This window comes from Microcaecilia unicolor, chromosome 7, assembly GCF_901765095.1.
Source record: "Microcaecilia unicolor chromosome 7, aMicUni1.1, whole genome shotgun sequence".
Taxonomy (NCBI): Eukaryota; Metazoa; Chordata; class Amphibia; order Gymnophiona; family Siphonopidae; genus Microcaecilia; species Microcaecilia unicolor.
In genome coordinates this window covers 74,283,619-74,310,421 of record NC_044037.1, presented here as the reverse complement: position 1 = coordinate 74,310,421, position 26,803 = coordinate 74,283,619, and the positions used below count along the sequence as shown (strand labels likewise).

Below are 26,803 nucleotides of genomic sequence, written 5' to 3'. Positions count from 1 at the left end.
GGATTTAGTGAAGGGAAATCTTGCCTCACCAATTTACTACATTTTCTTGAAGGGGTGAACAAACGTGGATAAAGGTGAGCCGGTTGATATTGTGAATCTGGATTTTCAGAAGGCGTTTGACAAAGTACCTCATGAAAGACTCCATAGGAAATTGGAGAGTCATGGGATAGCAGGTAGTGTTCTAGTGTGGATTAAAAACTGGTTAAAAGATAGAAAACAGAGAGTAGGGTTAAATGGTCAGTATTCTCAATGGAGAAGGGTAGTTAGTGGGGTTCCCCAGGAGTCTGTGCTGGGACCGCTGCTTTTTAACATATTTATAAATGACCTAGAGATGGGAGTAACTAGTGAGGTAATTAAATTTGCTGATGACACAGCGTTATTCAAAGTCGTTAAATCGCTGGAGGATTGTGAAAAATTACAAGAGGACCTTACGAGACTGGGAGACTGGGTGTCTAAATGGCAGATGACGTTTAATGTGAGCAAGTGCGAAGTGATGCATGTGGGAAAGAGGAACCCGAATTATAGCTACGTCATGCAAGGTTCCACGTTAGGAGTCACAGATCAAGAAAGGGATCTAAGTGTTGTCGCTGATGATGCGTTGAAACCTTCTGCTCAGTGTGCTGCTGCGGCTAAGAAAGCAAATAGAATGTTAGGTATTATTAGGAAAGGACTGGAAAACAAAAATGAGGCTGTTAGAATGCCTTTGTATCGCACCATGGTGTGACCGCACCTCGAATATTGTGTTCAATTTTGGTTGCCGCATCTCAAAAAAGATATAGTGGAATTAGAAAAGGTGCAGAGAAGGGCGACGAAAATGATAAAGGGGATGGGACGACTTCCCTATCAGGAAAGGCTAAAGCGGCTAGGGCTCTTCAGCTTGGAGAAAAGGCGGTTGAGGGGGAGATATGATAGAGGTCTATAAAATAATGAGTGGAGTTGAACGGGTAGGTGTGAAGTGTCTGTTCATGCTTTCCAAAAATACTAGGACTAGGGGGCATACGATGAAGCTACAATGTAGTAAATTTAAAACGAATCAGAGAAAAAGTTTCTTCACTCAACGTGTTATTAAACTCTGGAATTCGTTGCCAGAGAATGTGGTAAAGGCGGTTAGCTTAGCGGAGTTTAAAAAAGGTTTGGACGGCTTCCTAAAGGAAAAGTCCATAGACCATTATTAAATGGACTTGGGGAAAATCCACTATTTCTGGGATAAGCAGTATAAAATGTTTTGTACTTTTTTGGGATATTGCCGGGTATTTGTGACCTGGATTGGCCACTGTTGGAGACAGGATGCTGAGCTTGATGGACCTTTGGTCTTTCCCAGTATGGCAATACGTATGTACTTATGGCATAAATGCACAGGAAGTGAGTCCCTTTCAATTGAAAGGAAGCTCTGGAATGAGGGTGCATAGGATGAAAATGAAAGAGGACAGACTTGGAAAATACTTTTAACGGAAAGGGTGGTGAATTTGTGGAACAGCCTCTTGGTGAAGGTGATAGAGACAAGACTGTATCTGAATTCAAGAAAGCTTGAGACAAGTAAATAAGATCTCTAAGGGAGAGGAAGGGATAGTAGTGGGTATGAATGGGCAGACTGGACAAAACCAGAATGTTTACAATCTGCCAATGCTGATTTGATAGAGAAGACTAAAACACAATTAGATGGTTTGAGGGCCTCCCACTATCTTTAAGTGGGAGAATATGCCATTTAAAAAGATGACCTTATTTCCTAAGTGGTCATATGTCCTGTAATTACCAGTGTACTTACTAAGACAAGACTTCAGGTTACTAGGGAAGAAATCTAAGATGAAATATGAGAGGCTTCAAGGCAGTTGGAAAAGGGGAGACATGATTAAGTATAATAGAGCATGCCTTCTAAGGCGCTTGAGTGATTGGGTGCTTGGTAGACAGGACTGTCCCCTCACAGAATATGAGCGAGCTTATATGTACCCATGGCATCTGAACAATCTACTCTATGCCTATAGAGAAAGTTTCCTAACTTCTTAAGACACCGTATAATACTACAGCCATTGAGGGAAATTCTTGAAAGGAATTAAGTTATTATGACAAGATTTGTAGAGTTCCAATCAATTGACGATTAGAGACAATGCAGATTTTCCACCAGGTAATGAGAATGACACAAAACAAAATCTCCCTTACACTGGACAACTACAAAACTGTGTACCAGATAAGACCAGTGTTAATAGCCAAGTTATACATAGAAACTTAACACAAGAAAAGTTTGTTGCATATCTGTATATGAAAGGAACCCTTATATGTGGCTTTCATCCTAATATTGACCAATAGGGCTAATCATAGGACCTGATGAAAGATAGCTCATTTCTTAGCACTAAACAGTATGAAGTGCCTTTGTACTCAGTATTGTTTAATGTGTGCCAGAATTGAAGTCACTTTTATCTGATCTTAAAGCCAGCACCAGCCGGCATAATCAAATTCAAGTTCACTGTTACAAATGCCATTGTAATTTTTGACAGAGTCCCCCCTCTACTCATCAACCTGAAGTGATGCAAGGTTCCACATTAGCAGTCACTACCCTGGAAAAGAATCTTAGTTGTCTTCGTTGATGATACGTTGAAACCCTCTGCTCAATGTGCAGCGGCAGCTATGAAAACAAATAGAATGTTAGGAATTATTAGAGAAGTAATGGAAAACAAAAATGAGAATGTTATAATGCCTTTGTATCGCACCATGGTGTGACCGCACCTCGAATATTGTGTTCAATTTTGGTTGCCGCATCTCAAAAAAGATATAGCAGAATTAGAAAAGGTACGGAGAAGGGCAACAAAACTGATAAAGGGGGTGGGATGACTTCCTATGAGGAAAGGCTAAAGCGGCTAGGGCTGTTCATCTTGGAGAAGAAACGGCTGAGGGAAGATATGGTAGAGGTCTATAAAATACTGAGTGGAGTGGAATGAGTAGACATGAATTGCTTGTTTACTCTTTCCAAAAATGCTAGGACCAGGGGCACGCAATGAAGCTACTAAGTAGTAAATTTAAAACAAACTGGAGAAAATATTTCTTCACTCAACGTGTAATTAAACTCTGGAATTAGTTGCCAGAGAATGTGATAAGAACAGTTAACGTAGCAGGGTTTTAAAAAGGTTTGGATAATTTCCTAAAAGAAAAATCCATAAGCTGTTATTAAGGTGCAGTTGGGAAAATCCAGTGCATATTTCTAGGATAAGCAGCATAAAATCTGTTTTACTGTTCTGGGATCTTGACAGGTACATGTGACCTGGATTGGCCACTGTTAGAAACAGGATACTGGGCTTGATGGACCTTTGTTTTGTCTCAGTATGGCAACGCTTATGTTCTTGTTTTTCACTGAGGTCAAGACTCACCACGTGGGATGCATTCAGATTACGCTATGTCTAAAATGCTACCAAGGGGAGGCTACACTTACACTCCTTGGAGCTGGCCACAGATAGTGAATTATTTCCAACAGTTCTGTATGTAGCAAATATTACCAGACAAGTAATCAGGTTTCACCCAGTAGGTTTCCTGTTGGACAAAGTGGAAGTGCTGAGGGGTGAAGGGGAAAGGAGAGAGGCTATTTATGCAAAAGGTAAGCATAGTGTGTGGATGGCTGCCAGTGGGTTGTTTCTGAATTTTTAAAAAAACACAGGTTATGTTTTTTGGAAGGTCTGATGAAGAGAATTGGCCTTGATTGTCTTTGTGTGAATAATGTATGCTTTCCTATTCAGAAAAAGATGTAATTGCTGGGTGTAGTGCTTGATTCCAAGCTTTCTATGAAACATCAGGTGGTTGAGGGTTATCCAGTCATCTTTTGTCCAGCTTAATCTCTTGTATAAATTGAAGCCTATATTGCCCCAGTATGACTCCGAAGTATGTTGCAGAGTATGGTGGTGTCCAGATTGGACTATTGCAACACCTTGTATCTTGGGATGTTGAGTGTAAGGCACAGGGCGCTGCAACTGGTACAGAATGCAGTGGCAAAGCTGGTGGCAGGAATTTCTAGATTGAATCATATAACACCTGTGCTTAGACAACTGCACTGGCTGCTAGCCTATAGGGTTCAGTACAAAGAGTTATCTTTGATACATCAGGCTCTATATTTGACTGTACAGTCCACAAAAGCAGAATTCACGTCTTTTAGTAGTTAAAAAGGCTTTTATTCTTGCCATTTTAAAACACCTGATGTGGCCACATTTCGCCTTTCTAGAGACTGTGTCAGGGATTATTTATTTATTCAGTCTTGTATCCCACTATTATCCAAAAACATGTTTTGGTTCAAAGTGGCTTACAATATACAGTTAGACTAAGTTACAATAGTGTGTTGCAGTCACAGAGTGAAGTTACAGTAGTGTGTTGCAGTTACAGAGTGGAATGTGACATCATTACAAGGAGGAGACACACACTCTTTATTCTGCTGCTAGCTAATAGTTGATAATCCCTGATGCAGCCTCTAGAGAGGCGAAACATGGCCACCTCAGGTTGTGTTTTGAAGTGGCAAGAGTAAAAAGCCTTTTTAACTATTAGAAGATGTGTATTCTGCTTTTGTGGACTGTACTGCTTTTTCTGCAGTTTTCCTCTTCTGGATTTCCTTTCTATATTTGTCTGTGCCATTCTTTTTTACCCAAACAGTATGTGTCTATCGTCCGAAAAGGTTCTTGAGATCAGAACATACAGTGTGATTACCATTAGACTTAGTAGCAAGATACTGATATTAGATCTTCAACTTTTTCCTTTGTGGGTGTTCATTTGTGGAATGCACTTCCTAGACACATCCATTTATGTAATAATGTGGTGCAATTTAAAAAGTTATTGAAGACACGGTTATTTGCTGCAGCGTTTTATTAAGAGCAATTTGCTATATAGCCGCATTGAGCCTGCCATGAGTGGGAAAGCACAGGGTACAAATGTAACAAAATAAATAAATATTTTTCAGGTGTAGAGAGCAGCACTGTTGTTTTTCTGATTTGTGATAATTGTTATGTTCTGTTCTTAATTTTTAATATTTATTTTTAATTATGTATGGCTTTTTTAGAAACCACCTAGGTTGTAGGCGGTGTATGAATTTTTAAAATAAATAAATAATGGGGAGAAAATGTTGTCTTCAATGTTGGATACAGGGAAACACACCCTCCTTTTGGTGTTTGAGAAATAAATTACACTGTCCTATGACTATGGAGCAGCAGGAGGTGACAATCTCTCCCAAATACAGGAAAGCATTTCTAATGGTATAGAAAGTCTGTATTTATACAAAGCCCTGAGAACATGAAGCTTGGTATTAACAGTATGGGAGAATAAGTGGCGAGGCAAGTGAGGGGTTGGAACATGGAGATGAGAAATTCTGGACACGTGAGTGATTGTAGGGTGTCTGGACTTGGTGAGGGGGGGGGCATGGATCATATAAGAATAATGAGGGGTTAATAAGAGTAAAAACTTCTCACTCTGAGAGATATTAAGGAATATTAGGGTGGGGGGAGAGAAAAAAAAACATGAGAATGATGATAGTCTGTTGCTGATACATGGGAATGGTAGCTTTGTCTTTTTGGCAGTTGTAAATTGAATTGAATGTTGTATGTTTGAAATCACCAGTAAAGAGATTTCAACTAAACTTAGCTATTAAAATTCTATGCTGCACTTACTTTGGGTTGGAGCCTGATTTACAAATGTCTTGCTCAACTGCTTATTCTTTTTACAAACTTGGGCTGTGGTGCAGCATGACTGACAGCCGCCTTGCTTTGGCTGCTGTGTTGTTGCCTTTGGTATGCTTTTGGCAGGAGAGATGGATGTGTCTGTGAGAAGACTGACTGTTTTAACTACTTATCTCTACTCTCTTCCTATTGCTCACCAAGGGACCCTGCAGCATTCGCCTGTGGGACCCACCGGCCCTGCACCAATCGAGCGTGTTCCAGGTATCCTTGGCACACTCAACTTCTAATGCTTAGTGTGTGCTGCATGGAAACCAGCATTTTAACTCATCCATTCTTGTGACACATCAAACTTTCCAAGCAGTCTTTGAAACAGCTTGTTCTTTCTTATTTCCTGATGTGCTGCTTATGGGCATGCATCCTGTTGGTGCTGCAAAGCTAGGTGTTTTTTTTATTTTTTTGAAGGATGGAGAGTCATATTGAAAAATCCAAAGGTAGTTGGCAGCAGCCTCCATGGTGCAGCAAGGAAGCATCTGACAGTATTGGTTCAAGGAAGGGGTATTAGGCAATGTGACACATTGCAGGATTCAGGGAGAAGAATACCTGTCTGCATGCCTGTATGGTACATTGAAAGGAATTAGCTAACAGCCTAGGGAAGGGATGCCAGGCACCATGCCTGTTTGGGGCTGTAATGGTAGGGAGAGATAGTTGGAAAGGTATGAGCATCCTGACTGTATGATGCAAAAAGTGTTTATGCATGAATTTAAAGGAATGGCTGCTTAGTTAACTTAGTTAATGTGCTTTGGAAAGGTTCAACAGTGTGAAACTGGAAGTATTTTACCTTCATCTTTGTGTCCTCTCAGTTCCCATGGTTGATCCCAGAGCTCCAATGCAGCGTGGTCCACCAGCTTCTAGTGTGCCACCCCGAGGGCTCCTGGGAGATGGCCCAAATGACCCACGAGGAGGGACCCTGCTCTCGGTGACAGGAGAAGGAGAACCCAGGTAAGCTTACGTGGGTAGTATATAAAAGTAGTAAGAAGAAGTTAATTAATATGCATTAAATAAAATCTTCCTATTCATGCTGTAACTAATACTCTAACATCTGTAGCAATGTTTTGTCTTCTCCCAGTAGGGGTTACCTTGGACCTCCTCACCAGGGGCCTCCTATGCACCATGTCCCCACTCATGAAACCCGTGGGCCGCCCCAGCATGAAATGAGAGGAGGGCCAATGGGAGAACCCAGACCAATGATGGTAGAGCCAAGAGGGCCCATGATGGACCAGAGGGGACCACCTATGGATAACAGAGGTAAGAGAGTGTACATCAGCAGATTTAGATGGACTGTTCAGGGAATTTGACACTTGATAAAAGTCATGAAAAATTATCATTTCAACACAGGCAGTTTGTAAAAGGTGTTGTGCCTAGCTCAGCTTTGTCTTAACTAAATTGGCATAGTCATCACATTTAATTTGGTAAAAACAACATAAACTTATTTTAAGAAAATGATTCATTTTTGAAGAGGGTGAACTTTCCTTCTTTCTTCTGATTTCAGCCAACCTTCCAGTATCCCTGTCCTATTTATTGCTGCCAGGCCCTGTACCACATGCTGTCTGATCACATGGCTAGATCCCACTACTAGGACTACACTGAAGGACGTGCATACGTAGGATCAGGATACTTAGGAAGTTTGAACCCCAGATGATGAGTTTATGCTTGGCAAAATCTTACCTGATATTCCTTCACTCCCCCTTCCAACTGGGCCACATCTGTAGCTTTCTTGTAATTGAGAGAGCAAGAGGATTCCTCCAATAGTACCTCTGTTATGCATCTGTGGAAAGATGGTATCGAGAGATTGAAGAAACTAAACTATACTCTTATAAGCCACCATGGGGTGCATAAGTGGGAGGGGCTAGTCCCTATGGTACTCTGTCATCCCAAATGACAAAAGGAAGTGGGAATGGAAACCTGGATTCCCAAAGTCTGGACCACAGCGGTTGTGAAAATAAAATAAAGTTAATACATTTTATTTTATTTTCGCAACCACTGTGGTCCAGACTTTGGGAATCCAGGTTTCCATTCCCACTTCCTTTTGTCATTTGAGTTTCTCCGTGGGACTTCTTGAGTTCTCCACGTCTGTGGATTCTCTTTTGGTACTCTGTCATCCCAGCCACTCCAAAACATCTGAGCCTGCTCTCATATCTTTTATGTTAGAGCAGAGCATCTCCTGCTAACTGTTGGCGTACTTCCAAATAATACAGTATCTGAAAACTGAATCTGGAATTTAGCAAAATGCAACAGGTTCATTATTCTTACTTTTATAACAGCAGCCTAGGTTACCATCTGTTTCTAAGGCTTTCTGATTGGGACCTAAAACTGTAAAGAGAATGAAGAAACAGCCCTACCAGGAAAAACTGCAAAAGTCAGGAAATTCTGAATTCTAGTTATCATGACATCTAGACATCACAACACATGACTCTCAAGGGAAGCTGTTCCCTAGGAAAGGAAAAATCCCATAAGTGTGTGGCTGCAGAACATGATAAAAGCTCTGTGACTGAAATTTATTTCTAATCATTTTCTCTAAAGTACATTCTTCTTTATATCTACAGCTGGAAGAGATCCTCTCATGTCTGCCGCCGGAAGAGATCCTCTCATGTCTGCCGCCGGAAGAGATCCTCTCATGTCTGCCGCCGGAAGAGATCCTCTCATGTCTGCCGCTGGAAGGGATCCTCTTATGTCTGCCGCCGGAAGGGATCCTCTTATGTCTGCTGCCGGAAGGGATCCTCTTATGTCTGCCGCCGGAAGGGATCCTCTCATGTCTGCTGCCGGAAGGGATCCTCTCATGTCTGCCGCCGGAAGAGATTCTCTCATGTCTGCCGCCGGAAGAGATTCTCTCATGTCTGCCGCCGGAAGGGATCCTCTCATGTCTGCAGCCGGAAGGGATCCTCTCATGTCTGCCGCTGGAAGGGATCCTCTCATGTCTGCTGTCGGAAGAGATCCTAGAGCTATGGAACCCAGAGGACTAGAAAACAGAGGCCCAGGGCCAGGCCCTGCTCCTCGGGGCCCAATGCCTGTTGGAATGCAGGGCCCTGGGCCCCTTAATATGGGGGCTGCTGGTCCTCAGGTTCCCAGACAGGTAACATTAAAGAACAGAAGCAGAACTGTGTGCCAAATGATAGCTGGTAGAGATGTTTGATTTTATTTACAGAAATGTATAGTCTGCTAATCGGTTTCTAGATTTCTCTGCTCACTCATTTCTTTGAAAACAAGCAGGTTCATTAAGTCACACAAGTGGGTCATGCGATAGAACTGGTGCTGAACAGACAGATTCCTCCAGAGCTTTCTGGAAAGGCCTAAAGGCCTTTTACTACACGTGGGTGGCAGCTCTTGCACTGTCATGACCCTCTATCTTGCTTATGTCCCCGGTGCTAGGTCTCCGTGTTTGGTCCATGGACCATTACCTGATTGAGCTGCAGGAGTTGTGGTTCCTTGGCCAGGGCTCGGCTGCAGCCCGCCATTGGTAGGCTAGTACCAAGCAGCAAAGATCCAGTGGGATCCTGGCCAGCAGAAGGGAGGGGGTAGTTAGTGCTTGGGGAGGGGGGGGGGGGGAGGTGCTTCCTGCGGATCTGCTCTTAGATCTCTGTTGTTTTAGGTAATCCAACATATTGGGAAAGCTCTGAAGAAGGGGGAGAGTGGGCTGGAGAGACCTGGGCAGGTGAAGCACTGTCAGCAGCAGCATGTAGTTGTGTAATTTTGACGTACTGGACTACAGTGAGAAAGCCAGCATTGAGGGGAGAACATTTTAGGACAGAACTGAGGCCCAGATGGGACTCAGGTTGGTGGCAGTCTCAGATGGGGTTTTTCTGCTAGTGAGAAATGAAGTCATTTTGGGAAGTTCTAAAACTGTGCTATGCGATGACTTTGCTATTTTGCCGACGTTACTTCTTTGCTTAAAAAACATCATTGGCTGCCTGTTGAATTCAGGGTGAAGTTCAAGATTCTCCTCTTAACATTTAAAGTTTTGCCTACCTATTTACACAGTTTAACTGTATTCTGTGTGCTCCTTCATACACTACGATCCCTCGGTGATCATAGATTGGTTCTTCCCAGTCTGCATGCTGGCTATTATGAATCTACACCTCGCTATAAATTCTTTTTTTTTTTTTTTTACTGCTGCTGTGCTTCGGAACTCACTGCCCCTGACAATTTGGGGAGAGCGCTCCATCAAATGTTTCAAGATTGCCATTTAAACCTGGATTTTCAACCAGTCATATTCAGGCTGATTTGGGGGATTTCTGCAGATGTCGTCTACTGGATCCTACACTGTATGTTGGATTCCTGTAATCTGTTCTGTTATGAGTGGGTTTCTTTACTTTTAAGTACTTGTAGTTCCTTCCAGTCTCGTCAGTTAAAGGCAGTATAGTACATTGGGAATAAATAAAAAATAAATTAATAAAAAGTGAAGGGGGTAGGTCTGGAGGGTCCAGGGGGCATTGGATTCAACTGCAGAGGGAATCCAGCAGGTGAGTCTGGTCAGCTCTTCACTCCTGTGATACCAGCAGGTACAAACATATGCCAGCTGAGGCCAGAAGGTGTTGGCCTTACTCTGTTTATCCAGGCAGCCAAAGGGGTAGCAGGGGTTGTGTGGAAGAACCTGAAGAGGCCCAGGCTTGATGCTAAGCTACATGGTAGCTGTAGTCCTGTTAGGGATTCAGAATGTCAAGAGGACTGGCTCAGGGGAGATAGTGAGGAAACAGGTTCTCCTGTGCAGTATGTCCCCTGAGGAAGGGGAAGTCTACCATTCAGATGTGAATTAGTTCTCAGTGTTTGGCCTTTTCAGGACAGAGGAGCTGTCCTACCTGAGTATGGTGGAAACATCACTGAAGGAGTCAGTAAATGGGGTCCCAATCCTGAAGGGGTTAAGTTGGTCCATGAGATCCTTTCCCCTCCTTAAGGCCTGCTGTAGGATGGGGGGGTGGAAGAATAGAAGAAAAGAAGAAGGAAGAAATCTCCACGATTGGAGCGAACCAAAGAGCAAACAAAGAGTGGAGTCAGACAATGATGATGGAACAAGGTGATTTTCCTACGAGACGTTTCAATACTCACAGTTTCTATTGAATTCTTGCTCGCTGATCTCTCTTGAAGCTACCTTTAAGGGTAACACTGTTTATTGAACCAGTTCTCCGATTTTTTTTATAAAACCTGCAATTGTCATATCAGAGTGTTTACCCCTGACACAGGTATTTACTGTTGCCAAAACACATTTGTGTCGGGTTCTTCATCATTTACATTTACTGAAAAAAGAATCCCTGGTTCCATCGTTATAGACGGACTCCACTTTTGGCTAGAAGAATAGAAAAGCCTGGAGTTGTTGTTTAGGGGTACCAAGGTTGTGAGGAAATTTTATTGTCTGCCACAGGAGGAGTTGGATCAGCTCTTTGGGCTCCCTAAGGTGGATGCTGTTGTGACTGCGGTCATGAGTAAGACAAAACGATCCTGGTGGAAGGCAATGTGGCCCTCAAGGATGTCTAAGATAGGAAAGTTCAGTTGCTTCTCATAAAATGTTTGTAGCCTTGGCTGTGGGGACCCAAACAGCTATATGTGTGGGTTACATGTCCATGGCTCTTGCATCTGCTAATAGTAGTGTGCTTGGATCCAACTTTGTGATGGATGCACTTTATGGGTTAAGTACCAAGCCTCGGTGGTCATAGTGTAGCAGGCACTCTGGCTCCAGAATTAGGCCACAAGTTTGGCGTCCAAGCTGAGACTCAGCAGGCTACCCTTTAGGGGCTGGCTCCTGTTTGGGAGCAGTTGGAAAAGCTGGTTAAGGACTTGGGAGAACTCAAGCTATAGAGGCTTCTAGAGGACTGCACAGCAGAAGCTGAGAGAAGCTCTTTGAGCAGGTCCTGGCAAAGGGACTGGGTTCACCTCTGTCCAAGCAGGCAAGCTCAGTCCTTTTCAGGCTACATTTCTAGCCGTTTCAGTGTTCTTTCAGTGATCTATAACCTGTCGTTACAATCATCTCTAGTACCTGATGATTGGAGAGTAGCCAATGTAACACCTATTTTTTAAAAGGGATCCAGGGGTGATCAGGAAATTACAGACCAGTAAGCCTGGTATCTGTGCTAGGCAAAATAGTGGAAACTATTATAAAGAATAAAATCACTGAACACATAGACAAAATGTGATTTAATGAGACACAGTCAGCGTGGATTCAGCCAAGGGAAGTCTTGCCTCACCAATTTGCGTCATTTCTTTGAATGCATGAGTAAATGTGGATAAAGGTGAGCTGGTTGATGTAGTTTATTTAGACTTTCAGAAAGCATTTGACAAAATTCCTCATGAGAGACTCCTGAAAAAATTAAAGCCCATGGGATAGGAGGCAATATTCAGTAGTGGATTAGGATTGGTTGATGGATAGAAAACAGAGGGTAGGGTTAAATGGCCAGTTCTTTCAGTGGAAGAGGGTAAATAGTAGAGTGCCCCAGGATTCAGTACTGGTACTGGTCCTATCCTATATAATAATTCTCACCTCCAACGTTCTGTCTTGCCTGGGACCGTGGCTCCCTTGGAGTTGGTCTGCTAGGCTCCGTAGATCAGACTGACGTCACTGGCCGCATTATGACATGATCCTAGCAGACCAGCTCCGAGGGAGCCATGGACCCAGGCAACACAGAACGTTGGAGGTGAGTCGACGATAATGGCGCCGCAAACACCCCCCTCCCCCCCTTCTGTCGTTTCAGGACCCCCATTCCCCCAATCTGTCGTTTCAGGACCCCCCTCCCACTCCCCCCCCCCTCACTGGTCCTCCCCTTCGTAAGAGCCGGCTGCTTAAAAGTTTTTACCTCCTGCACGCAGGGACGCCGCTTCACACAGCGTTTTCTTTCGCTTCTGTTTCAGCTGTTCCTGTGGTCCCGCCCATGAGGGCTGAGGGGGAAGGGGGGAAGAAGAGGGAGAGGGGGTTCTGCAAACTCTCAGTCTCATACACTCTCAGTCTCACAAAGAGTCTGTGTATCGCACACATACTCTCACACACACTCTCTCACACACACTGCATCTGTGTGAAACACTCTCTCACTCACTGTCTCACAAATGCACTCGCACACACTGTCATTCTCACACACACACTCTCTCTCACAGACACACTCGCACCCAGTCTCACTCTCTCTCTGTCACACACACACACTCGCACAGTGACACTCTCTCTCTCTCACGCACTCTCACAAACATACACACTCCGAGGAAAACCTTGCTAGCACCCGTTTCATTTGTGTCAGAAACGGGCCTTTTTTAACTAGTTTAACATATTTATTAATGATCTAGAAATGGGAATGATGAGTGAGGTGATTAAATTTGCAGACGACACAATACTATTCAAAGCTGATAAAATGCATGCGGATTGTGATAAATTGCAGGAAGACCTTAGGAAGTTGGAAGATTGGGCATCTAAATGGCAGATGAGATTTAATGTGGAGAAGTTCAAAGTGATGCACATTGGGAAGAATAATCCAAATCACAGTTATTTGATGCTAAGGTTCACCTTAGGAGTCAGCACTCAATAAAGAGATCTAGGTGTCATTGTAGTCAGTATTCTGAAATCTTCTGACCAGTGTGTGGCAGTGGCCAAAAAAGCAAACAGAATGCTAGGAATTATTAGGAAATGGATAGAAAATAATACAAAGAATATTATAATGCCTCTGTATGACCATAACTTGAGTATTGTGTGCAATTCTGATTGCCAAATCTTAAAAAATATATAGCAGAATTAGAATAGATTCAAAGAAGGGCAGCCAAAATGATTAAGGGGTTGGAACTCCTCTCATAAGAGGAAAGGTTAGGATTCTTCATCTTGGAAAAGAGACAACTGAGGAGGGATATGATAGAGGTCTACAAAATACTGAGTGATGTAGAACAGGTAAACATAAATTGATTTTTTTTTTACTCTTTCAGAAAGTACAGAGACTAAGGGACACTCAGGAACTTACATGATACTACTTTTAAAACGAACAGGAGGAAATATTTTTTTATTTAACAAATAGTTAAGCTCTGGAACTCGATGCTAGAAGATGTGTTATCAGCAGTTAGTGTACCTGAGTTTAAAAAAAAAAAAGGTTTGCACAAGTTCCTGGAGGAAATGTCCATAGTCTGCTATTGAGCTAGACATGGGGAAAGTCACTGCTTGTCCTTGGGATCAGTAGCATGAATCTTGCTACTATCTAGGATTCTGTCAGGTATTTGACCTGAATTGGCCACTGTTGGAAGCAGGATACTGGGATAGATGGAACATTGGTCTGAGCCAGTATGGCTATTCCTATGTTCTTATGAGCATTTTTGGAGACCCACAAGCTAAGGGATAGCTGAGACCCCTCAGGTTCATGAGTTAAACCCTCACAGTGAGTGCCAGTGGTTCAATCCCGAAGAGCCACTGCAGGTGGAGAGTCATCTCGGTCAGTCCATTTCGGAATGGGCCCACATTACTACAGATCTTTGGGTCCTCGAGGTGGTGTAGCAGTTTCACCTTGGTGTTCACAGGGACTTTTTCAGATGCCTTTATGATGTTCACCAAAAGGCAAACAGTGTCTGAAATCTATCTTGTGCACACTTGGAACAGTCATTCCAATTCCCTCATCCAAATGGGTCTATAATTTGAGGTCCCAAAAAGAGAGGATCCTTCTGTCTGATCCTGGATTTCAAGGGCATCAATGTGGCATTGTGGATGCCAAGATGTCACATGGAACCCTGTAGTCAGTTGTCATGGATTTGTGGCAAGGGGGATTCTTTGTCTCCTTGGATGTGGTAGTCTGTTCAGCTGGACTACTAGCGGTTCCTCAGGTTCTGTGTGTTAGGGAAAAACCATTTATACTTGAGTATAAGCTGAGATTTTGGGGCCCAAAAATTGAGGTCTTGCTTCCCTCCTCCCCCTGAGGTGACTGGCATTTCTTATCACTGCTGCCGCCACAGTTGACAAGGAAGTGAAAGCAAGCTGGCCCAGTGTGGCGCCTTGAGCATCCATGCATGCTCAAGGCCTCTTGGTTCTCACCCAGCTGGGCGGTCTTGAGTACGCGCAGATGCTCAGAGCTCCACATTAACCTAGCTTACTTTCACTTTTGTGTCAGCGGCGGCAGCAGCAGCAGCAGCCAAGAGCGCGAATGGTAAGAAATGCCATTCACCACAGGGAGTGAGTGGGAAGCAAGAGAGAAGTACCGATCACGTGGGTGGCGGAGGGGTAGGAGAGGGAGAAAAGTAGCACTCACTGGCGGACAGTAAGGGTGGGGGGAGAGAGGGCTAATATGTCTTGGGCAACTTTTGAGAATTAATCCAGCATATAATAGTCTCAATACTTCAAAAATTTTCAAATTTGACTAGTGCAAATGATCCACGCGTAGTTTAGATTATAAAGAGTATGAAGGAGGAGTTTTTAGATAACAAACGGTGAGATGTGGAGCAGAGAGTAGAGGTTGGCTTGCAATGGAGAAAGGAGTTCCAAAGGGATCTGTCTTGTCTACTATGCTCATTAACTTATATTTATTTATTTATTGCATTTGTACCCCACATTATCCCACCTTTTTGCAGGCTCAATGTGGCTAACAGAGTAAGGTTATGATAAAGTCAGTACATGATTTAAATACAGTTGATCATAAGCTGAGGTAAGAGAGGTGATAGATGGGCTGATGTTGGGTAGGTTGTATGAGAAATGTTTTAGGTGTGTTTGGGTGATTTGGGGGATGAATTGTATCATTGAGGGTGGTTATTATAGGCTTTGTTAAAGAGGTGTGTTTTCAGAGCTTTGCGGAAGCTGGTTAGATTGTTCATGGTTTTCAGGGTTTTGGGTAGCGCATTCCAAAACTGTGTGCTTTTGTGTGCATTTTCCATAATAAGGACACATATGGAGGCTTTTTTCACTTCGAGGCATACTACTTTCCATTCACTCACACTCATGCCCGCATGTAAAAATATTTATAGAACTCATTTCCCCGTATAAATGAGAAATAGTCCCCTTTAGCTTCCCCAATAAGGCCCATAAATTTTCCAGATGCTCTGTCTCATTCAGGTCTACCCTCAACGACCCCTGGCTAGAAATATAATGTTTTACTTGCAGGTACAAAAACATATCTGTGTGTGCTAACCCATAAGATGCTTGGAGTTCCTCAAAAGAGTGCATTTCCCCAACATTTAAGAGATCTCGAAATTTAATAAGACCCTGTTGCGCCCATTCAACAAATGCTACCCTCTCAAAGCCTGCCGAGAAGCTTGGTTCTTGAATGATATGAGCAAATGAGGAGGGGGTACTAGAACCCCTCAACTTAGTTTTTAAGAAGCTCCATAGGGAGAGTAAGTGAGAAACAAAGGGGTTGGGTGAAAGACGTTTATATGCCCGACTGGAGAGAGAGGCCCAACTAGCAGCCCCCAGGGAATAATCCATTACAGAAAGTTGTCTAGGGTGGTAACAGCTAGCTGTCCCTTTGGATTCCAAACAGAGATAAGTTTTAACTGCGCTGCCCAATAATACCATAGAAAATTGGGCATTCCCCTTCCTCCCAGCTCTACCGGACCCCACATCACTTTCTTAGCCAGTCTGGAAGGGCGCCCTCCCCATACAAAGCTAGAAATTTCTGACTGAAGCAGCATTAATTCCGTCCACGGTACTGCTAAGGGGAGAGTTTGAAATAAGAACAACGGTAACAAATTCATTTTAACTGCCGAGATGCAACCCCCCCATCATAACCACCCATTCTTCCAGCTATTAGGTCTCGGCAGAGCTGGTGAAATAATGGGATATAATTTAGTGCAAACAATTTAGATATATCTTTGGGTATCTGAATACCTAGATACCGAAAACTGATCCGTATCCTGCAAAAAGAAAGAGTGTAGTAGCCTCTCCTCCTTCTCTCCCAGAATGGTAATGCCCATGAATTCTGAATTGTCATAGTTAACTTTGAATCCCAACATTATCCCAAAGGAATTCAGTTCCCTGATTGTTATAGGCAGGTTCAACTGAGGCACTCTCACATAAAACAGGATATCATCCGCAAATAAAGATACTTTGTGCTCCTCACCCTTTATCTGTATCCCTTTTATGTCAGACAGGTAACGAACCTGCTGAACCAATGGTTCAGTGGACAATTCAAATAACAGAGGAGGAAGGGGGCATCCCTGTCTGGTCTCCCTCTTTATGGAGAATTGTGAAGAATAGCCTCCATTAATCTTGATACGAACTACAGGAGCTTCGTAGACACTCTGCAGCCACCCCAGGAATTTGGGGCCGAACTCCATGAATCATAACTTCCCATAAATAGGGCCACTCAGCCCTATCGAACGCCTTCTCAGTGTCTTTAGTCAACAGGGCTAATGACTCCCCCTGGACTTGCACCCCCCCCCCCCCCCCCCCCAAGATTATCTTAAGAGTGCGTCTGATATTATCTGCCACCTGGCGTCAGGGCACAAAACCGGATTGGTCTAAACAGAGAATCTGCAGGAGTACCCAACTCAAGCAGTCCGCCATAATCTTTACCAAAATCTTTACATCAACGTTTAGCAAAGAAACCAGACAATAAGAACCACATACCTCTGGATCTTTCCCAGGCTTCAGTATTACCGAGATCACCTCCTCATGCATGCTGGCCAGTATGGAGTGGCCTTCAAAGCAAGCATATCCCACCCTTCTCAAAAGGGGGCCCAACTCAGCGACAAAAATCTTATAAAACTTTGCTGTATATCCTTAAACTCTCGGCACCTTCCCCCCTTTAAGACCCTTAAAATTTCAAAAGCTATGGGGGCTTCCAACTGATCACAGTCAGCTGCTTGTGATCCCAACAACCCATTTCTGGCTAAATACTCTTGAATCTCTGCTGTCTGAATCCCCTCTTCTCTAGAATACAGTTTGGTATAAAACTGAACAAATTGCTCTCAAATCTCCCTATCTCTATAGTAGAGGATATCTCCAGCCCCCTTGATTTTAGTGATGGCATGCATAATCTGGCGTTTCCTAATGTGCTGGGCCAGCATTCTGCCCACCTTGTTACTAAATTCATAGAACCGCTGCTGGACCAAGCACCTATAAAATTCTGTTTGGTTCACCTGAAGCCTTTGCAGTTCTGTTCTACAAGCTAGTAGCTGTGTTAAAATGATTGTGTGCCCTCCCCCTCCTGGTGTAGAGTTTCTAGACGCACTAACTGAGAATGAAGTTCTTTCTTTCCGCGCTTCAGCTTCCTTTTCACACCCCACTTAATGAGGTGTCCATAAACCACCTAAAAGTATCCCAGAGGGTCCCTTCAGATACTTCACCCATGTCATTCATCTCCGTGTAATTTCTAATAACCTCTCATATCTCTACACAAACCTCTGCATCCCCCAGCACGGACTCATTTAATCTCCAGAAAGTGTGATGTTTTTCGCCATTCAAGCCTCGCAACTGAGTCCAAACTGGAGCATGATCAGAGGCATGTATAATCTCAATATTAGTGCCCTGTACCTGATCCTACAAAGCCTGACTACTCCAAATCATATCTATTCTCATATAGGTCTGTTGTGCATGGGAATAGAAGGAGTATGAATGTTGTCACGGATGCTGCAATCTCCACACATCTAGCAACTGCATAAGTTCGTCACAGTGAGCCAAACTTCCCCCACCTCCTCCCTTAGAATGGTCGAGAGTTGTTAGTGATAGATTGAAGTGTCCTCCCATGACCATGTGCCCTGAAGCAAAATGAGAAAGTTCATCTTGCAAGGAGTCAAAGAATTCATCCTGACCCACATTTGGGGCATACAGATTAATAAAAGTTACTTGATGTTCATAGAGACTTCCCCTAATCGCCAAGCATCTCCTTAAATTATCCATAAAAATATTCTCTTTAATGAAAGGGACACCTTTTTTTATATATATCACCATACCCCCAGTTTTACCCCCTCTGGGATTGGCATGTGTATAACACCCACTTTAATCTCTATGGCGAAGTAATAAAACATCCTGTTTTTTAAATATGTGTTTTCTGAATCATGATAACATCCCACCGAAAATGTTTCATCTCTCAAAAAATAATACTTCGTTTTCCTGGGTCATTTAAACCATTAACATTCCATAAACCCACCCGTGAACCCAACCTTACATCCCCTCCCTCAAACCCAGTCTCCCTAGGCGACTGTCCATCTCCCCCACCGGCCAGTAATCCCCCTGAGGAAATGTGTCACTGCCAGAAAAGATCATATAGACATACTCTATATAAGCCCATAACCCCCTTTCAGACTTAACAAAACAATCAGTCTAGTAACTAGTGGAGGAGTAGCCTAGTGGTTAGTGCAGCGTGCTTTGATCCTGGTAACCTGGTTCAATTTCCACCGCAACAGCTTGTGACCCTGGGCAAGTCACTTAATCCTCAATTGCCCCAGGTACAAAAAACTTAGATTGTGAGCCCCCTAGGCACAGAGAAAGTACCTGTATATAGTGTGTACAGCGCTGTGTATGTGTAGTAGCGCTATAGAAGTGACTAGTAGTAGTAACCCCACAATCAAAAGTCCCCCCTCAGCTATACATCCAACCCAGCCATCACCCACACACAATCCTCTTACATATCAAATACCCCCCCCCCCCCCCCCCCCCAAAAAAAAAAAAGACTGTGCACACTGTCATTTTACTGAATACCTCTGCGGAAAGACATAATAATCAAAGAATGAAAGTCGATCCAAAGCAGAGTGCAAATCAAATTACTCTGCCCGTCTCAGTCTGTGGCACTGATACATGATGCCCTCTTCCTGAACAAACTCTCTACCAAGTAAGTGGATTTCTGTGTAGTAGGCAGCATTGATGTGCTTCCTTTAGCCACCTGGATTGGCAAATTCGAGCAGCCCAACTCTGATAGGGCCTTCGAAGCCTCAACCATAGTTTGGACCTTGCGTGTTTGGCCACCTATAGTAAATAATAAACCAAATGGGTAAAGCCGTTGGTATCTCAATCCAGATTGTTGCAAGTATTTTGTAACTTCTCACAATTCCCTCCAGCCAAATCTTGAAACACCATCACTTTACAGTTGTTCCAGGTGAGGTTGCCTAGATTTCTGGCTTTTCTCCATACAGTCTCCTTCACAGAGAAATCATGAAAACATGCAATGATATCATGAGGCATGGACTCTCTCTGAAGCCCCAAACTTCTGTGAGCTCTGTCCAATTTTATAATGGCTGCCCCAGAGTCACCCGATTTATCCTCACCTGGAGCCATAAGAAAAAAGCACATATTTCCTTATCTACCTGGGCGCAGCCCTTATATTTATCCTCCTCAAGTGTCCCCTTAAAACATACATTACATCGTTGAGACCTATTCTCCAGGTCCTCCATCTCCGCTTGTAAATTAGTCCTTGCCTGTCTCTCCATTTTAAGTTCCACCCTTAATGCCTGTAGATCGCCGTCCAGACCATCCATCCTCTCTTCCATTTGCTCCAGGCGATTACCAATCTCTCTCACTTCAGTTCCAAAACAGCTGGCTGTATATCTTTCCGAACCGCTAACATTTCTGCTTTCAACTCTTTAAACCAGTGGGCCACTTCAGTTTTTGTGAGATCTCTTTCGCTCTCGGTGAACTCCACGTGGTCTGGATCCGAGTCCATATCTACCCCCGCCATCTTGTTACAGAGCACCTCGACTTTCTGCAGCGTTCCCAAGCTGCTGATTAGCTTTTCTTCGGTATATTTAAATTTATCAAGCTTTTTCCACACGGCCATCACTCGTAGGGCACCAAAGGTGAGTGTGAAGGATAATCCACATTTAATTATAGGCGTACCTTTTATTTCTCCTCCCTCTCCAGTGGAGCTAAGGAATTTAGACTGATATAAATAAGAATTCAATTTTCTTTAATATTGGGATAAAAATAATTTTTATTGTAACCATTTATTTACTCTAATAAATTTTAGCATTATTATAAAAGAGACAAACTGAATTCTGGAGTGTTTTTCCTTTGCCAGAAGGGCTTTCTTTCAGTCTCTTCTGAAGTTGTTCAGCTCCCCCCCTTTAGAGGCAAGAGGAGGGACTATACAATCCAATAATAAGGCAACTGCACAGAACGTTAAATATGTCCTTAATTTGTATTTGTACCATGAACAAATAGCAAATGCAAGAATACTGACACATAAGGAGAACACACAATCCCCCCCCCCCCCCACCACCACCACCATTGATCCTCTTTAAGGTGGTTTCCCTTTTTCATGTGCTGACCTTCTTGAAGGAGGAGGGTAGCTAGGATAGCTTGTTAACCACATTGGATGCGCATCAGATTCTCCTATGTCATCTGAAAGTTGCAAACTCCTTTCAGAGATTGGATCAACTGTTCTGTTTCTTGGTTCACATTAAGTGGTAGGCTGCATCAAAGGCTTGTTTGGCCCACCAGATAAAGGCCATTGCTTTACCCTATGTATTAGAGGGTGATCAAGTCCCTGAAGGCCTTCAAGCTCATTTGATGAGGACTCGGACATCATCCTGGGCAGCGTTTTGTGTAGTATCTTTGGAGGACATTTATAAAATTGTGATTTGGTCCTGCCTTAAGAAAACTACAAACTGAAGGTTCAGGTGAGGGAGGATGCCGGTTTCGGAGATAAGATGCTATGAGCAGCCCTAGCTTTTTCCTACCCCTAGAATGGGGAAGCTTTGGTATTTCGCATTCATCTGAACCACTCTAGCAGGATGATGAAGATGAAATTTAATCTTATCTGTATATTCCTTGAATCCTTCTAGACCAGTCCAGGATCTGGCCAAGAAGCCGGGAGGTCTTGCTGATTTTCTGTAGAGATTTTTTACATTTTGCCAGCATTTGGCTTTTGTCAGCAGCAGAGTTTGTGTTTTCAGCTTCTGGTTGAATGCCTGTTCCTATTTTCCTTTGTGTTCTGGGAAAGTTGGAGATTACTACCCAAGTCCTGGGGATCTTGATCGGCTGTTTATTTTTCATAAAAGAGAAGTTTCTGATTTTTTTGATCTATTGAGCTTTTATACAAATTACTGGAGTATATCCTGTGGGCAAAGCCTCTTATATAAGTAGTGATGATGTCATGATGTCATTACAAAGCAGTGTTGTCTGACGCCATCTTCTGTCAAGGTGACATAAACCAATTCATCTGGACTTGTCGAACAGGATTCAAGGAAATGAAATTAACAAGTATAATTAAATTTCACCATCTATCTATATAATAAGCACAATATAAGATAATGTTTTGGTGTCTTGTTCCATCATTTTAACAGACCCTTATACTCATCACTGCATAATTTTCCAGAACATAGTAAAACATTTTTGGCAGGAGTTCACCAAGGCCTTTTAGACAATGCTGAAATACATGCCTCTTTTTGATGACTTGTTATAACTTGTGGGAGACAAAGTTATTAGGCTAAAGAAAAATAAAAAATAAAAGATGGTTATTACTAATCCTAAATGCAAGGAAAGCAATTTTCATTCACAGGATTGAGTGGTGCCTACCAGATAGAAGTTATATTTCATACTAGTGATTGATATATTGGAAATTAGTCTACCAACAGCCAAAATAAGCATCTATTGTAATAACTTCTGATAAAAACTGTGGTAAAATTTGTAAAGGTGTCTGGGAACTATGATCCTCCTACCTCCTTTTATGACCAAGACAAATGTCATTCCCTTCTTTTTTTTTTTTTTTTTTTTTAAGGATTTGTTCCTGTATAAACTAATCAACTTGGGAACTTATTTCCTTATAAAATATCACCAACTTATTGCTAGCTCCTGTTGTTCTTACCATTTTGTTGAGGACAGTCATTAGCCTTAACTAGGAATTCCCGCTTGTCACTGCAGGGTATTTCTACCTAGCCATGTTAGGTCTGGATGCAAGTTATGTTCCACCATAATTTCATAAGTCTAAAATCCAAGTTATGTAGTTTTTTATGGAATTTTCCTGTGATTTATATAGCCTCTATATGTGGAAAAGAATGTAATTTTTATGTGTCTGCATAGATTCTGTATATGTTTTAAAGAGGAGAATCAAAGGGCTGTCTCAATTCTGTGTCTGTTGTGCAGGTTCCTGTGATGCAAACAGGAAGTCAAGGGGGCTTCAGTCCTGGACAGAACCAAGTCACCCCTCAAGACCATGAGAAGGTGAGTGAGCAAAAGAGGAAGGGCTATTTCCTCCCATTGAAATGCCTGCCTATTAGCTACGGAGGATTTCACATGCCTGGGCATGAATTGTACTCTTAAAACAAGCTTTAATTAAGTATGTCTGTGCTAAGGTTTGGAAGGTATCACCATGATAGCCTTATCACTGAGAAGCCTTGGTCTACTTTTAAGTTAGACCTGCCACAGATTTTTGTTAATGGTGTTTCTAATTGATTCTGTGCCTACAGGCTGCCCTGATCATGCAAGTCCTGCAGCTGACTCCGGATCAAATTGCTATGCTGCCTCCTGAGCAAAGGCAAAGCATCCTTATTCTGAAGGAGCAGATACAGAAATCCACAGGTGCACCATGACAGGTGAGAGTCGGGGTCAGTTTCCTTGTGAAAAACAAAAAGCGAGAAAAGAACAGTTTGAGTGCCCTTATACCAGAGCAGTGGTAGGTCTGTTGGGAGTTCCAAGATACTATATTTTGAAAAATGAAAAATTGGTGTTAGCCAGTCAGCTGTGGCCCCTTGTAACAGGAGGCAACTGAAACATGAAGCTAAACATGAAGTCCCAGGTAAGGAGAATTACTTCAACTGAGAGCTGAAGACAGTGCAGTTTGGAAATGAAAGAAAACATTTCTGTTGGTTACCAGTCTTGCTTTTCTTGTTTGAGGCAGTACAGTAATTGAAACTCTTCTTTCTGATGTTGACAGATCAGAGTTTCCTTAGTTATGAGACACTGGGACTCTGCCAGCTAGAGCATGGCATACTTCCAGGTACAGAAAAGTCCCATTCAAAATACCATAGGTCTTTGTGACCTTGTTCCCAGAGAGCTCTGTAAACTGAATGTGAGTGAGTCATTGATGGGAGAATGTGGAGCTTATGGGGGGTGGCCTGCTGTTTGAATTAATAACTACCTTTGAGTCTTGGATACATTGGATGCATTTATGCAGGTTTTACAGTTGCTGTGGCTTCAGACACTGTTTTTCAGATTTCTGTGTATTCTTTTTAATTATTATTATTTTTGGTTGACTTGTGTGACTAGCCTCATCTTTATAGCCTTGCTTTCCTGTTGTTTGTTTGTCTCTTCTCCCCCACCCATTACCTCACCTTGCCTCACCTTTATGTATGTCTCCTGTAACCTCACCTTTGTAGTCTTTCCCTTCTAATATTGTCTTTATATATTCTCCCACCTCCACACCAATTAATCTCACCTTGTATCGGTCAGCCCCTTGTACGATTGTTTGATATGTCATCATTTTGTTCACTTGCATTCAGACACAGCCACCCTCATTGCGTTATATTCATGTACTCCTTCCTTCACCATAGTCCTGTGTTGGAGAAACCATACCCGATCTTTATTGAGGGATTGTTGTTTCCTTAATTACAGTATACCTAGTGGTAGAAATGAAAATTCGTTACTGCTTGTACTAGGAAACAAATCCTTGAAATCTAGTATTACATATTTGATCTTGCTCAGCCTAGCAGAAATGGGAAAATCCTTGTTGTAATTAAGCTGGACTTGTATTTGAAAATGATGCTGAAACATGGAGGAAGAACCATTAATTTATGCCTTGCTTTCCAGCTACACCTTTGTAACTTCTGTATACTGGTAATGTTAACCAAACTAATGATCCAAAAAACTTGTTGGATTGATGGTTATGTGAGGCAGCAGTCAACCCAATGGGTTTCTTGGATTGTAAATATGCAGGGGGAAAGTCCTAATTATACCTGGGTGATTGGAAACTCCTCTTAAAACCCGTTCATCTTTCACTTCATCCCTTCTTTATTTTGTTAGCATAGGGGCCATTTTACTAAACCTTAGTGTGTTTTGACAGACATTAGCATGTGCTATGTGGCAGAGAAGCACAGTGGGAATGACCAAAATATTAAAAAAACAAACAAGCTGCTGATCCAAGATTTTCCAAGGTAAAACCTTTTATTATAAAACACCTTATGACGTTCAATGGTTGTAAGGTATGGACTCAACTCAGGCCATGTCTCGGCACAGTTGCCTTTGTCAGGAGTCCAGTGGTTAACCAATGAAGATGATCAAGCCAAAAAAAATGTTATTTAAAGCAGTCTTCTTCTATATGGCAATAAAAGTGCCATTGAGTGCTGAATCTCTGAAGCGGCTGTGGAAATGGTCTTCAAGGAGGCAACCTAACTAGTTTTTTTTTTTTCTTTTTTGGATTATTATTCGCCTGCTTAGCAGAGGAACAGTGGGGTAACAGCTTTTGATGAACGATTCTCAACCCATTTTGGAAGTAACTTCTATCAGATCATACTTTATCAATTAATGTTTTTATACATTCTCGTGGCTGCGCCACAGATACACTAAGATAAAATACATAAACATCTGATGTTAATTCTAGGCCCTTTGTTCTCATCACACAGAATATTTATCACAAACCGGTTGAATGGCTCCTTTCAAATTATTCGAGCGTCACATGCACTCTTATTTAGAAGGAGTCCGTATACGAAAAATGCTTGCTATTTTCACATTCAGACAATTTGCCTTTTTTTTTACATTGTACAAGAAGGTTTATTCCTGTGTTCCAAATTTTTGGCTCTTTTCATTATTACAGGTTATATAGAATAAGCTTGGATACCTGGGGGAAGGATGAAGAAATTTTTCCCATTAAAATCTAGCCCAAGCTATCTTCCCAGAAGAGACGACATATGACCATCTTGATCAGCGCTGCCATCGATTCGTTCCCTTTTCCATTGAAGACCTGGGGCTCCCATCATTCTTACACTGAAAAGACATTTTTTCATCCAGTGCATGTTTCCCTTGTTTTATTTCTCAGATTTGGTTTGTGTGCTGTCATGGTGGTTAGGAATAAAATTTCAACATTTTTTTAGTTTTTGTATTTTGTGACATGGCATTGCTGTCATCAGAATGTCAACATCTTTGTTTCTTGCCAGTATACTGAGATCTCCTTTATTTTTTTTTTAATCCTTGCCAATGTACTGAGGTCTCCTTTATTTTTTTTTAATTCCTAATGTATATCAGTTTTATTTTCATACCCTTTTTTTAAATGAAAGGTTTGTTATATCCATCTGTTTCTTTGCTCTTATGTGATCTTGCTTGCCATGCTCACCAGATGAGTCCAGAACTTGTGGGTTTGCATCCTTCTACCAGCAGGATGCAAACCCATAAGTTCTGAACTCATCTGGTGTGACCTAAAGGAAAGAAAATTAGTAGGTAAGATCTAATTTCTCCTTAGTAGCTCATGCTATGTCCATGAGAGCTTTGCTTTTCTTCAAGTGAGGGCCAGTGAGCTTGTCAAAGAAACTTCATTGGAGGGGCCAAGACCATTACCAGACAAAGCTGCAGGCACTCTCTCAATCACAACCATCCATTCTCCTCTTCTTTAGGTTTTTAATCTGCCCCTGCACTTACCGTGAAGGCTTATTTGTCGTGCCACCTTTTGAACAGTTGTTCTGATTTCTTCCAGCACCACATAGCTCATAGTAAGTTTGGACTGCATGGTGTTCATTGCCATATGAGAGTAGAGTAGGATTTTGGACAACACACAGCTTGAACTTTATATAGAGCTGAATGAAAACAGAATAACTGTTGTGGAGGTATGCCAGCAACAAGGCTGAGGAAAAGGTGGAGGGGGGAGATTGTGTACTGGGAAAAGAGTCAGGAGTTAATAAGCCGCCACTAGCCCTTGGGCTTTGCAACAAAGAGCACTGCTGCGGGAGGTTTTTCATTCTTCTGAGTTTAACTAGCTTCGAAGTTATGGCAAATACTAAATAGAAAGAACCTTCAAAAATTAAAAAAAAAAAACCCAAAACATTTCTTTTCTCCACATAAAGCCAAATTCAGAACAAAATGGAAGGTATTTGTTTCATGTAATTCCTAACTGGATGGAAAATAATTCTCAGTGCTGTTTTTTTTTTTTAAACAAATACTTCTATTTTTCACTATATTCTGCTTTGATTTATTATTTATCTTTCAGTTTACTTTGGTGAATGTCTAGTAAAGTATGTTAAGCACTTATTTTGGGTTTTAATGTATGGTAGCCTGTCCTAACAGCTACTGTGCTGTAAAAATCCTGTGGTAA

The 26,803-nt window shown here is 42.3% G+C and overlaps 1 protein-coding gene across 5 annotated transcripts in view; it reads left to right on the top strand.

Moving 5' to 3' along the window:
• Nucleotides 1-26,529, top strand: part of CSTF2 (cleavage stimulation factor subunit 2) — a 64,688-nt gene extending 38,159 nt beyond the window's left edge. For 2 of the 5 annotated variants that reach the window (XM_030209879.1, XM_030209877.1), the window contains 6 exons: nt 6,500-6,638; nt 6,766-6,944; nt 8,243-8,769; nt 22,651-22,728; nt 22,974-23,099; nt 25,316-26,528. In XM_030209879.1, the coding sequence (XP_030065739.1) occupies nt 6,500-6,638; nt 6,766-6,944; nt 8,243-8,769; nt 22,651-22,728; nt 22,974-23,096 (1,046 nt within the window). In that variant the 3' untranslated portion in view covers nt 23,097-23,099; nt 25,316-26,528. Of the gene's footprint in view, nt 1-5,840; nt 5,901-6,499; nt 6,639-6,765; nt 6,945-8,242; nt 8,770-22,650; nt 22,729-22,973; nt 23,100-25,315 lie in introns of all 5 variants that reach the window. The other 3 variants (XM_030209876.1, XM_030209875.1, XM_030209878.1) reach the window with 3 other exon arrangements.
• Nucleotides 26,530-26,803: the final 274 nt, after the last annotated feature.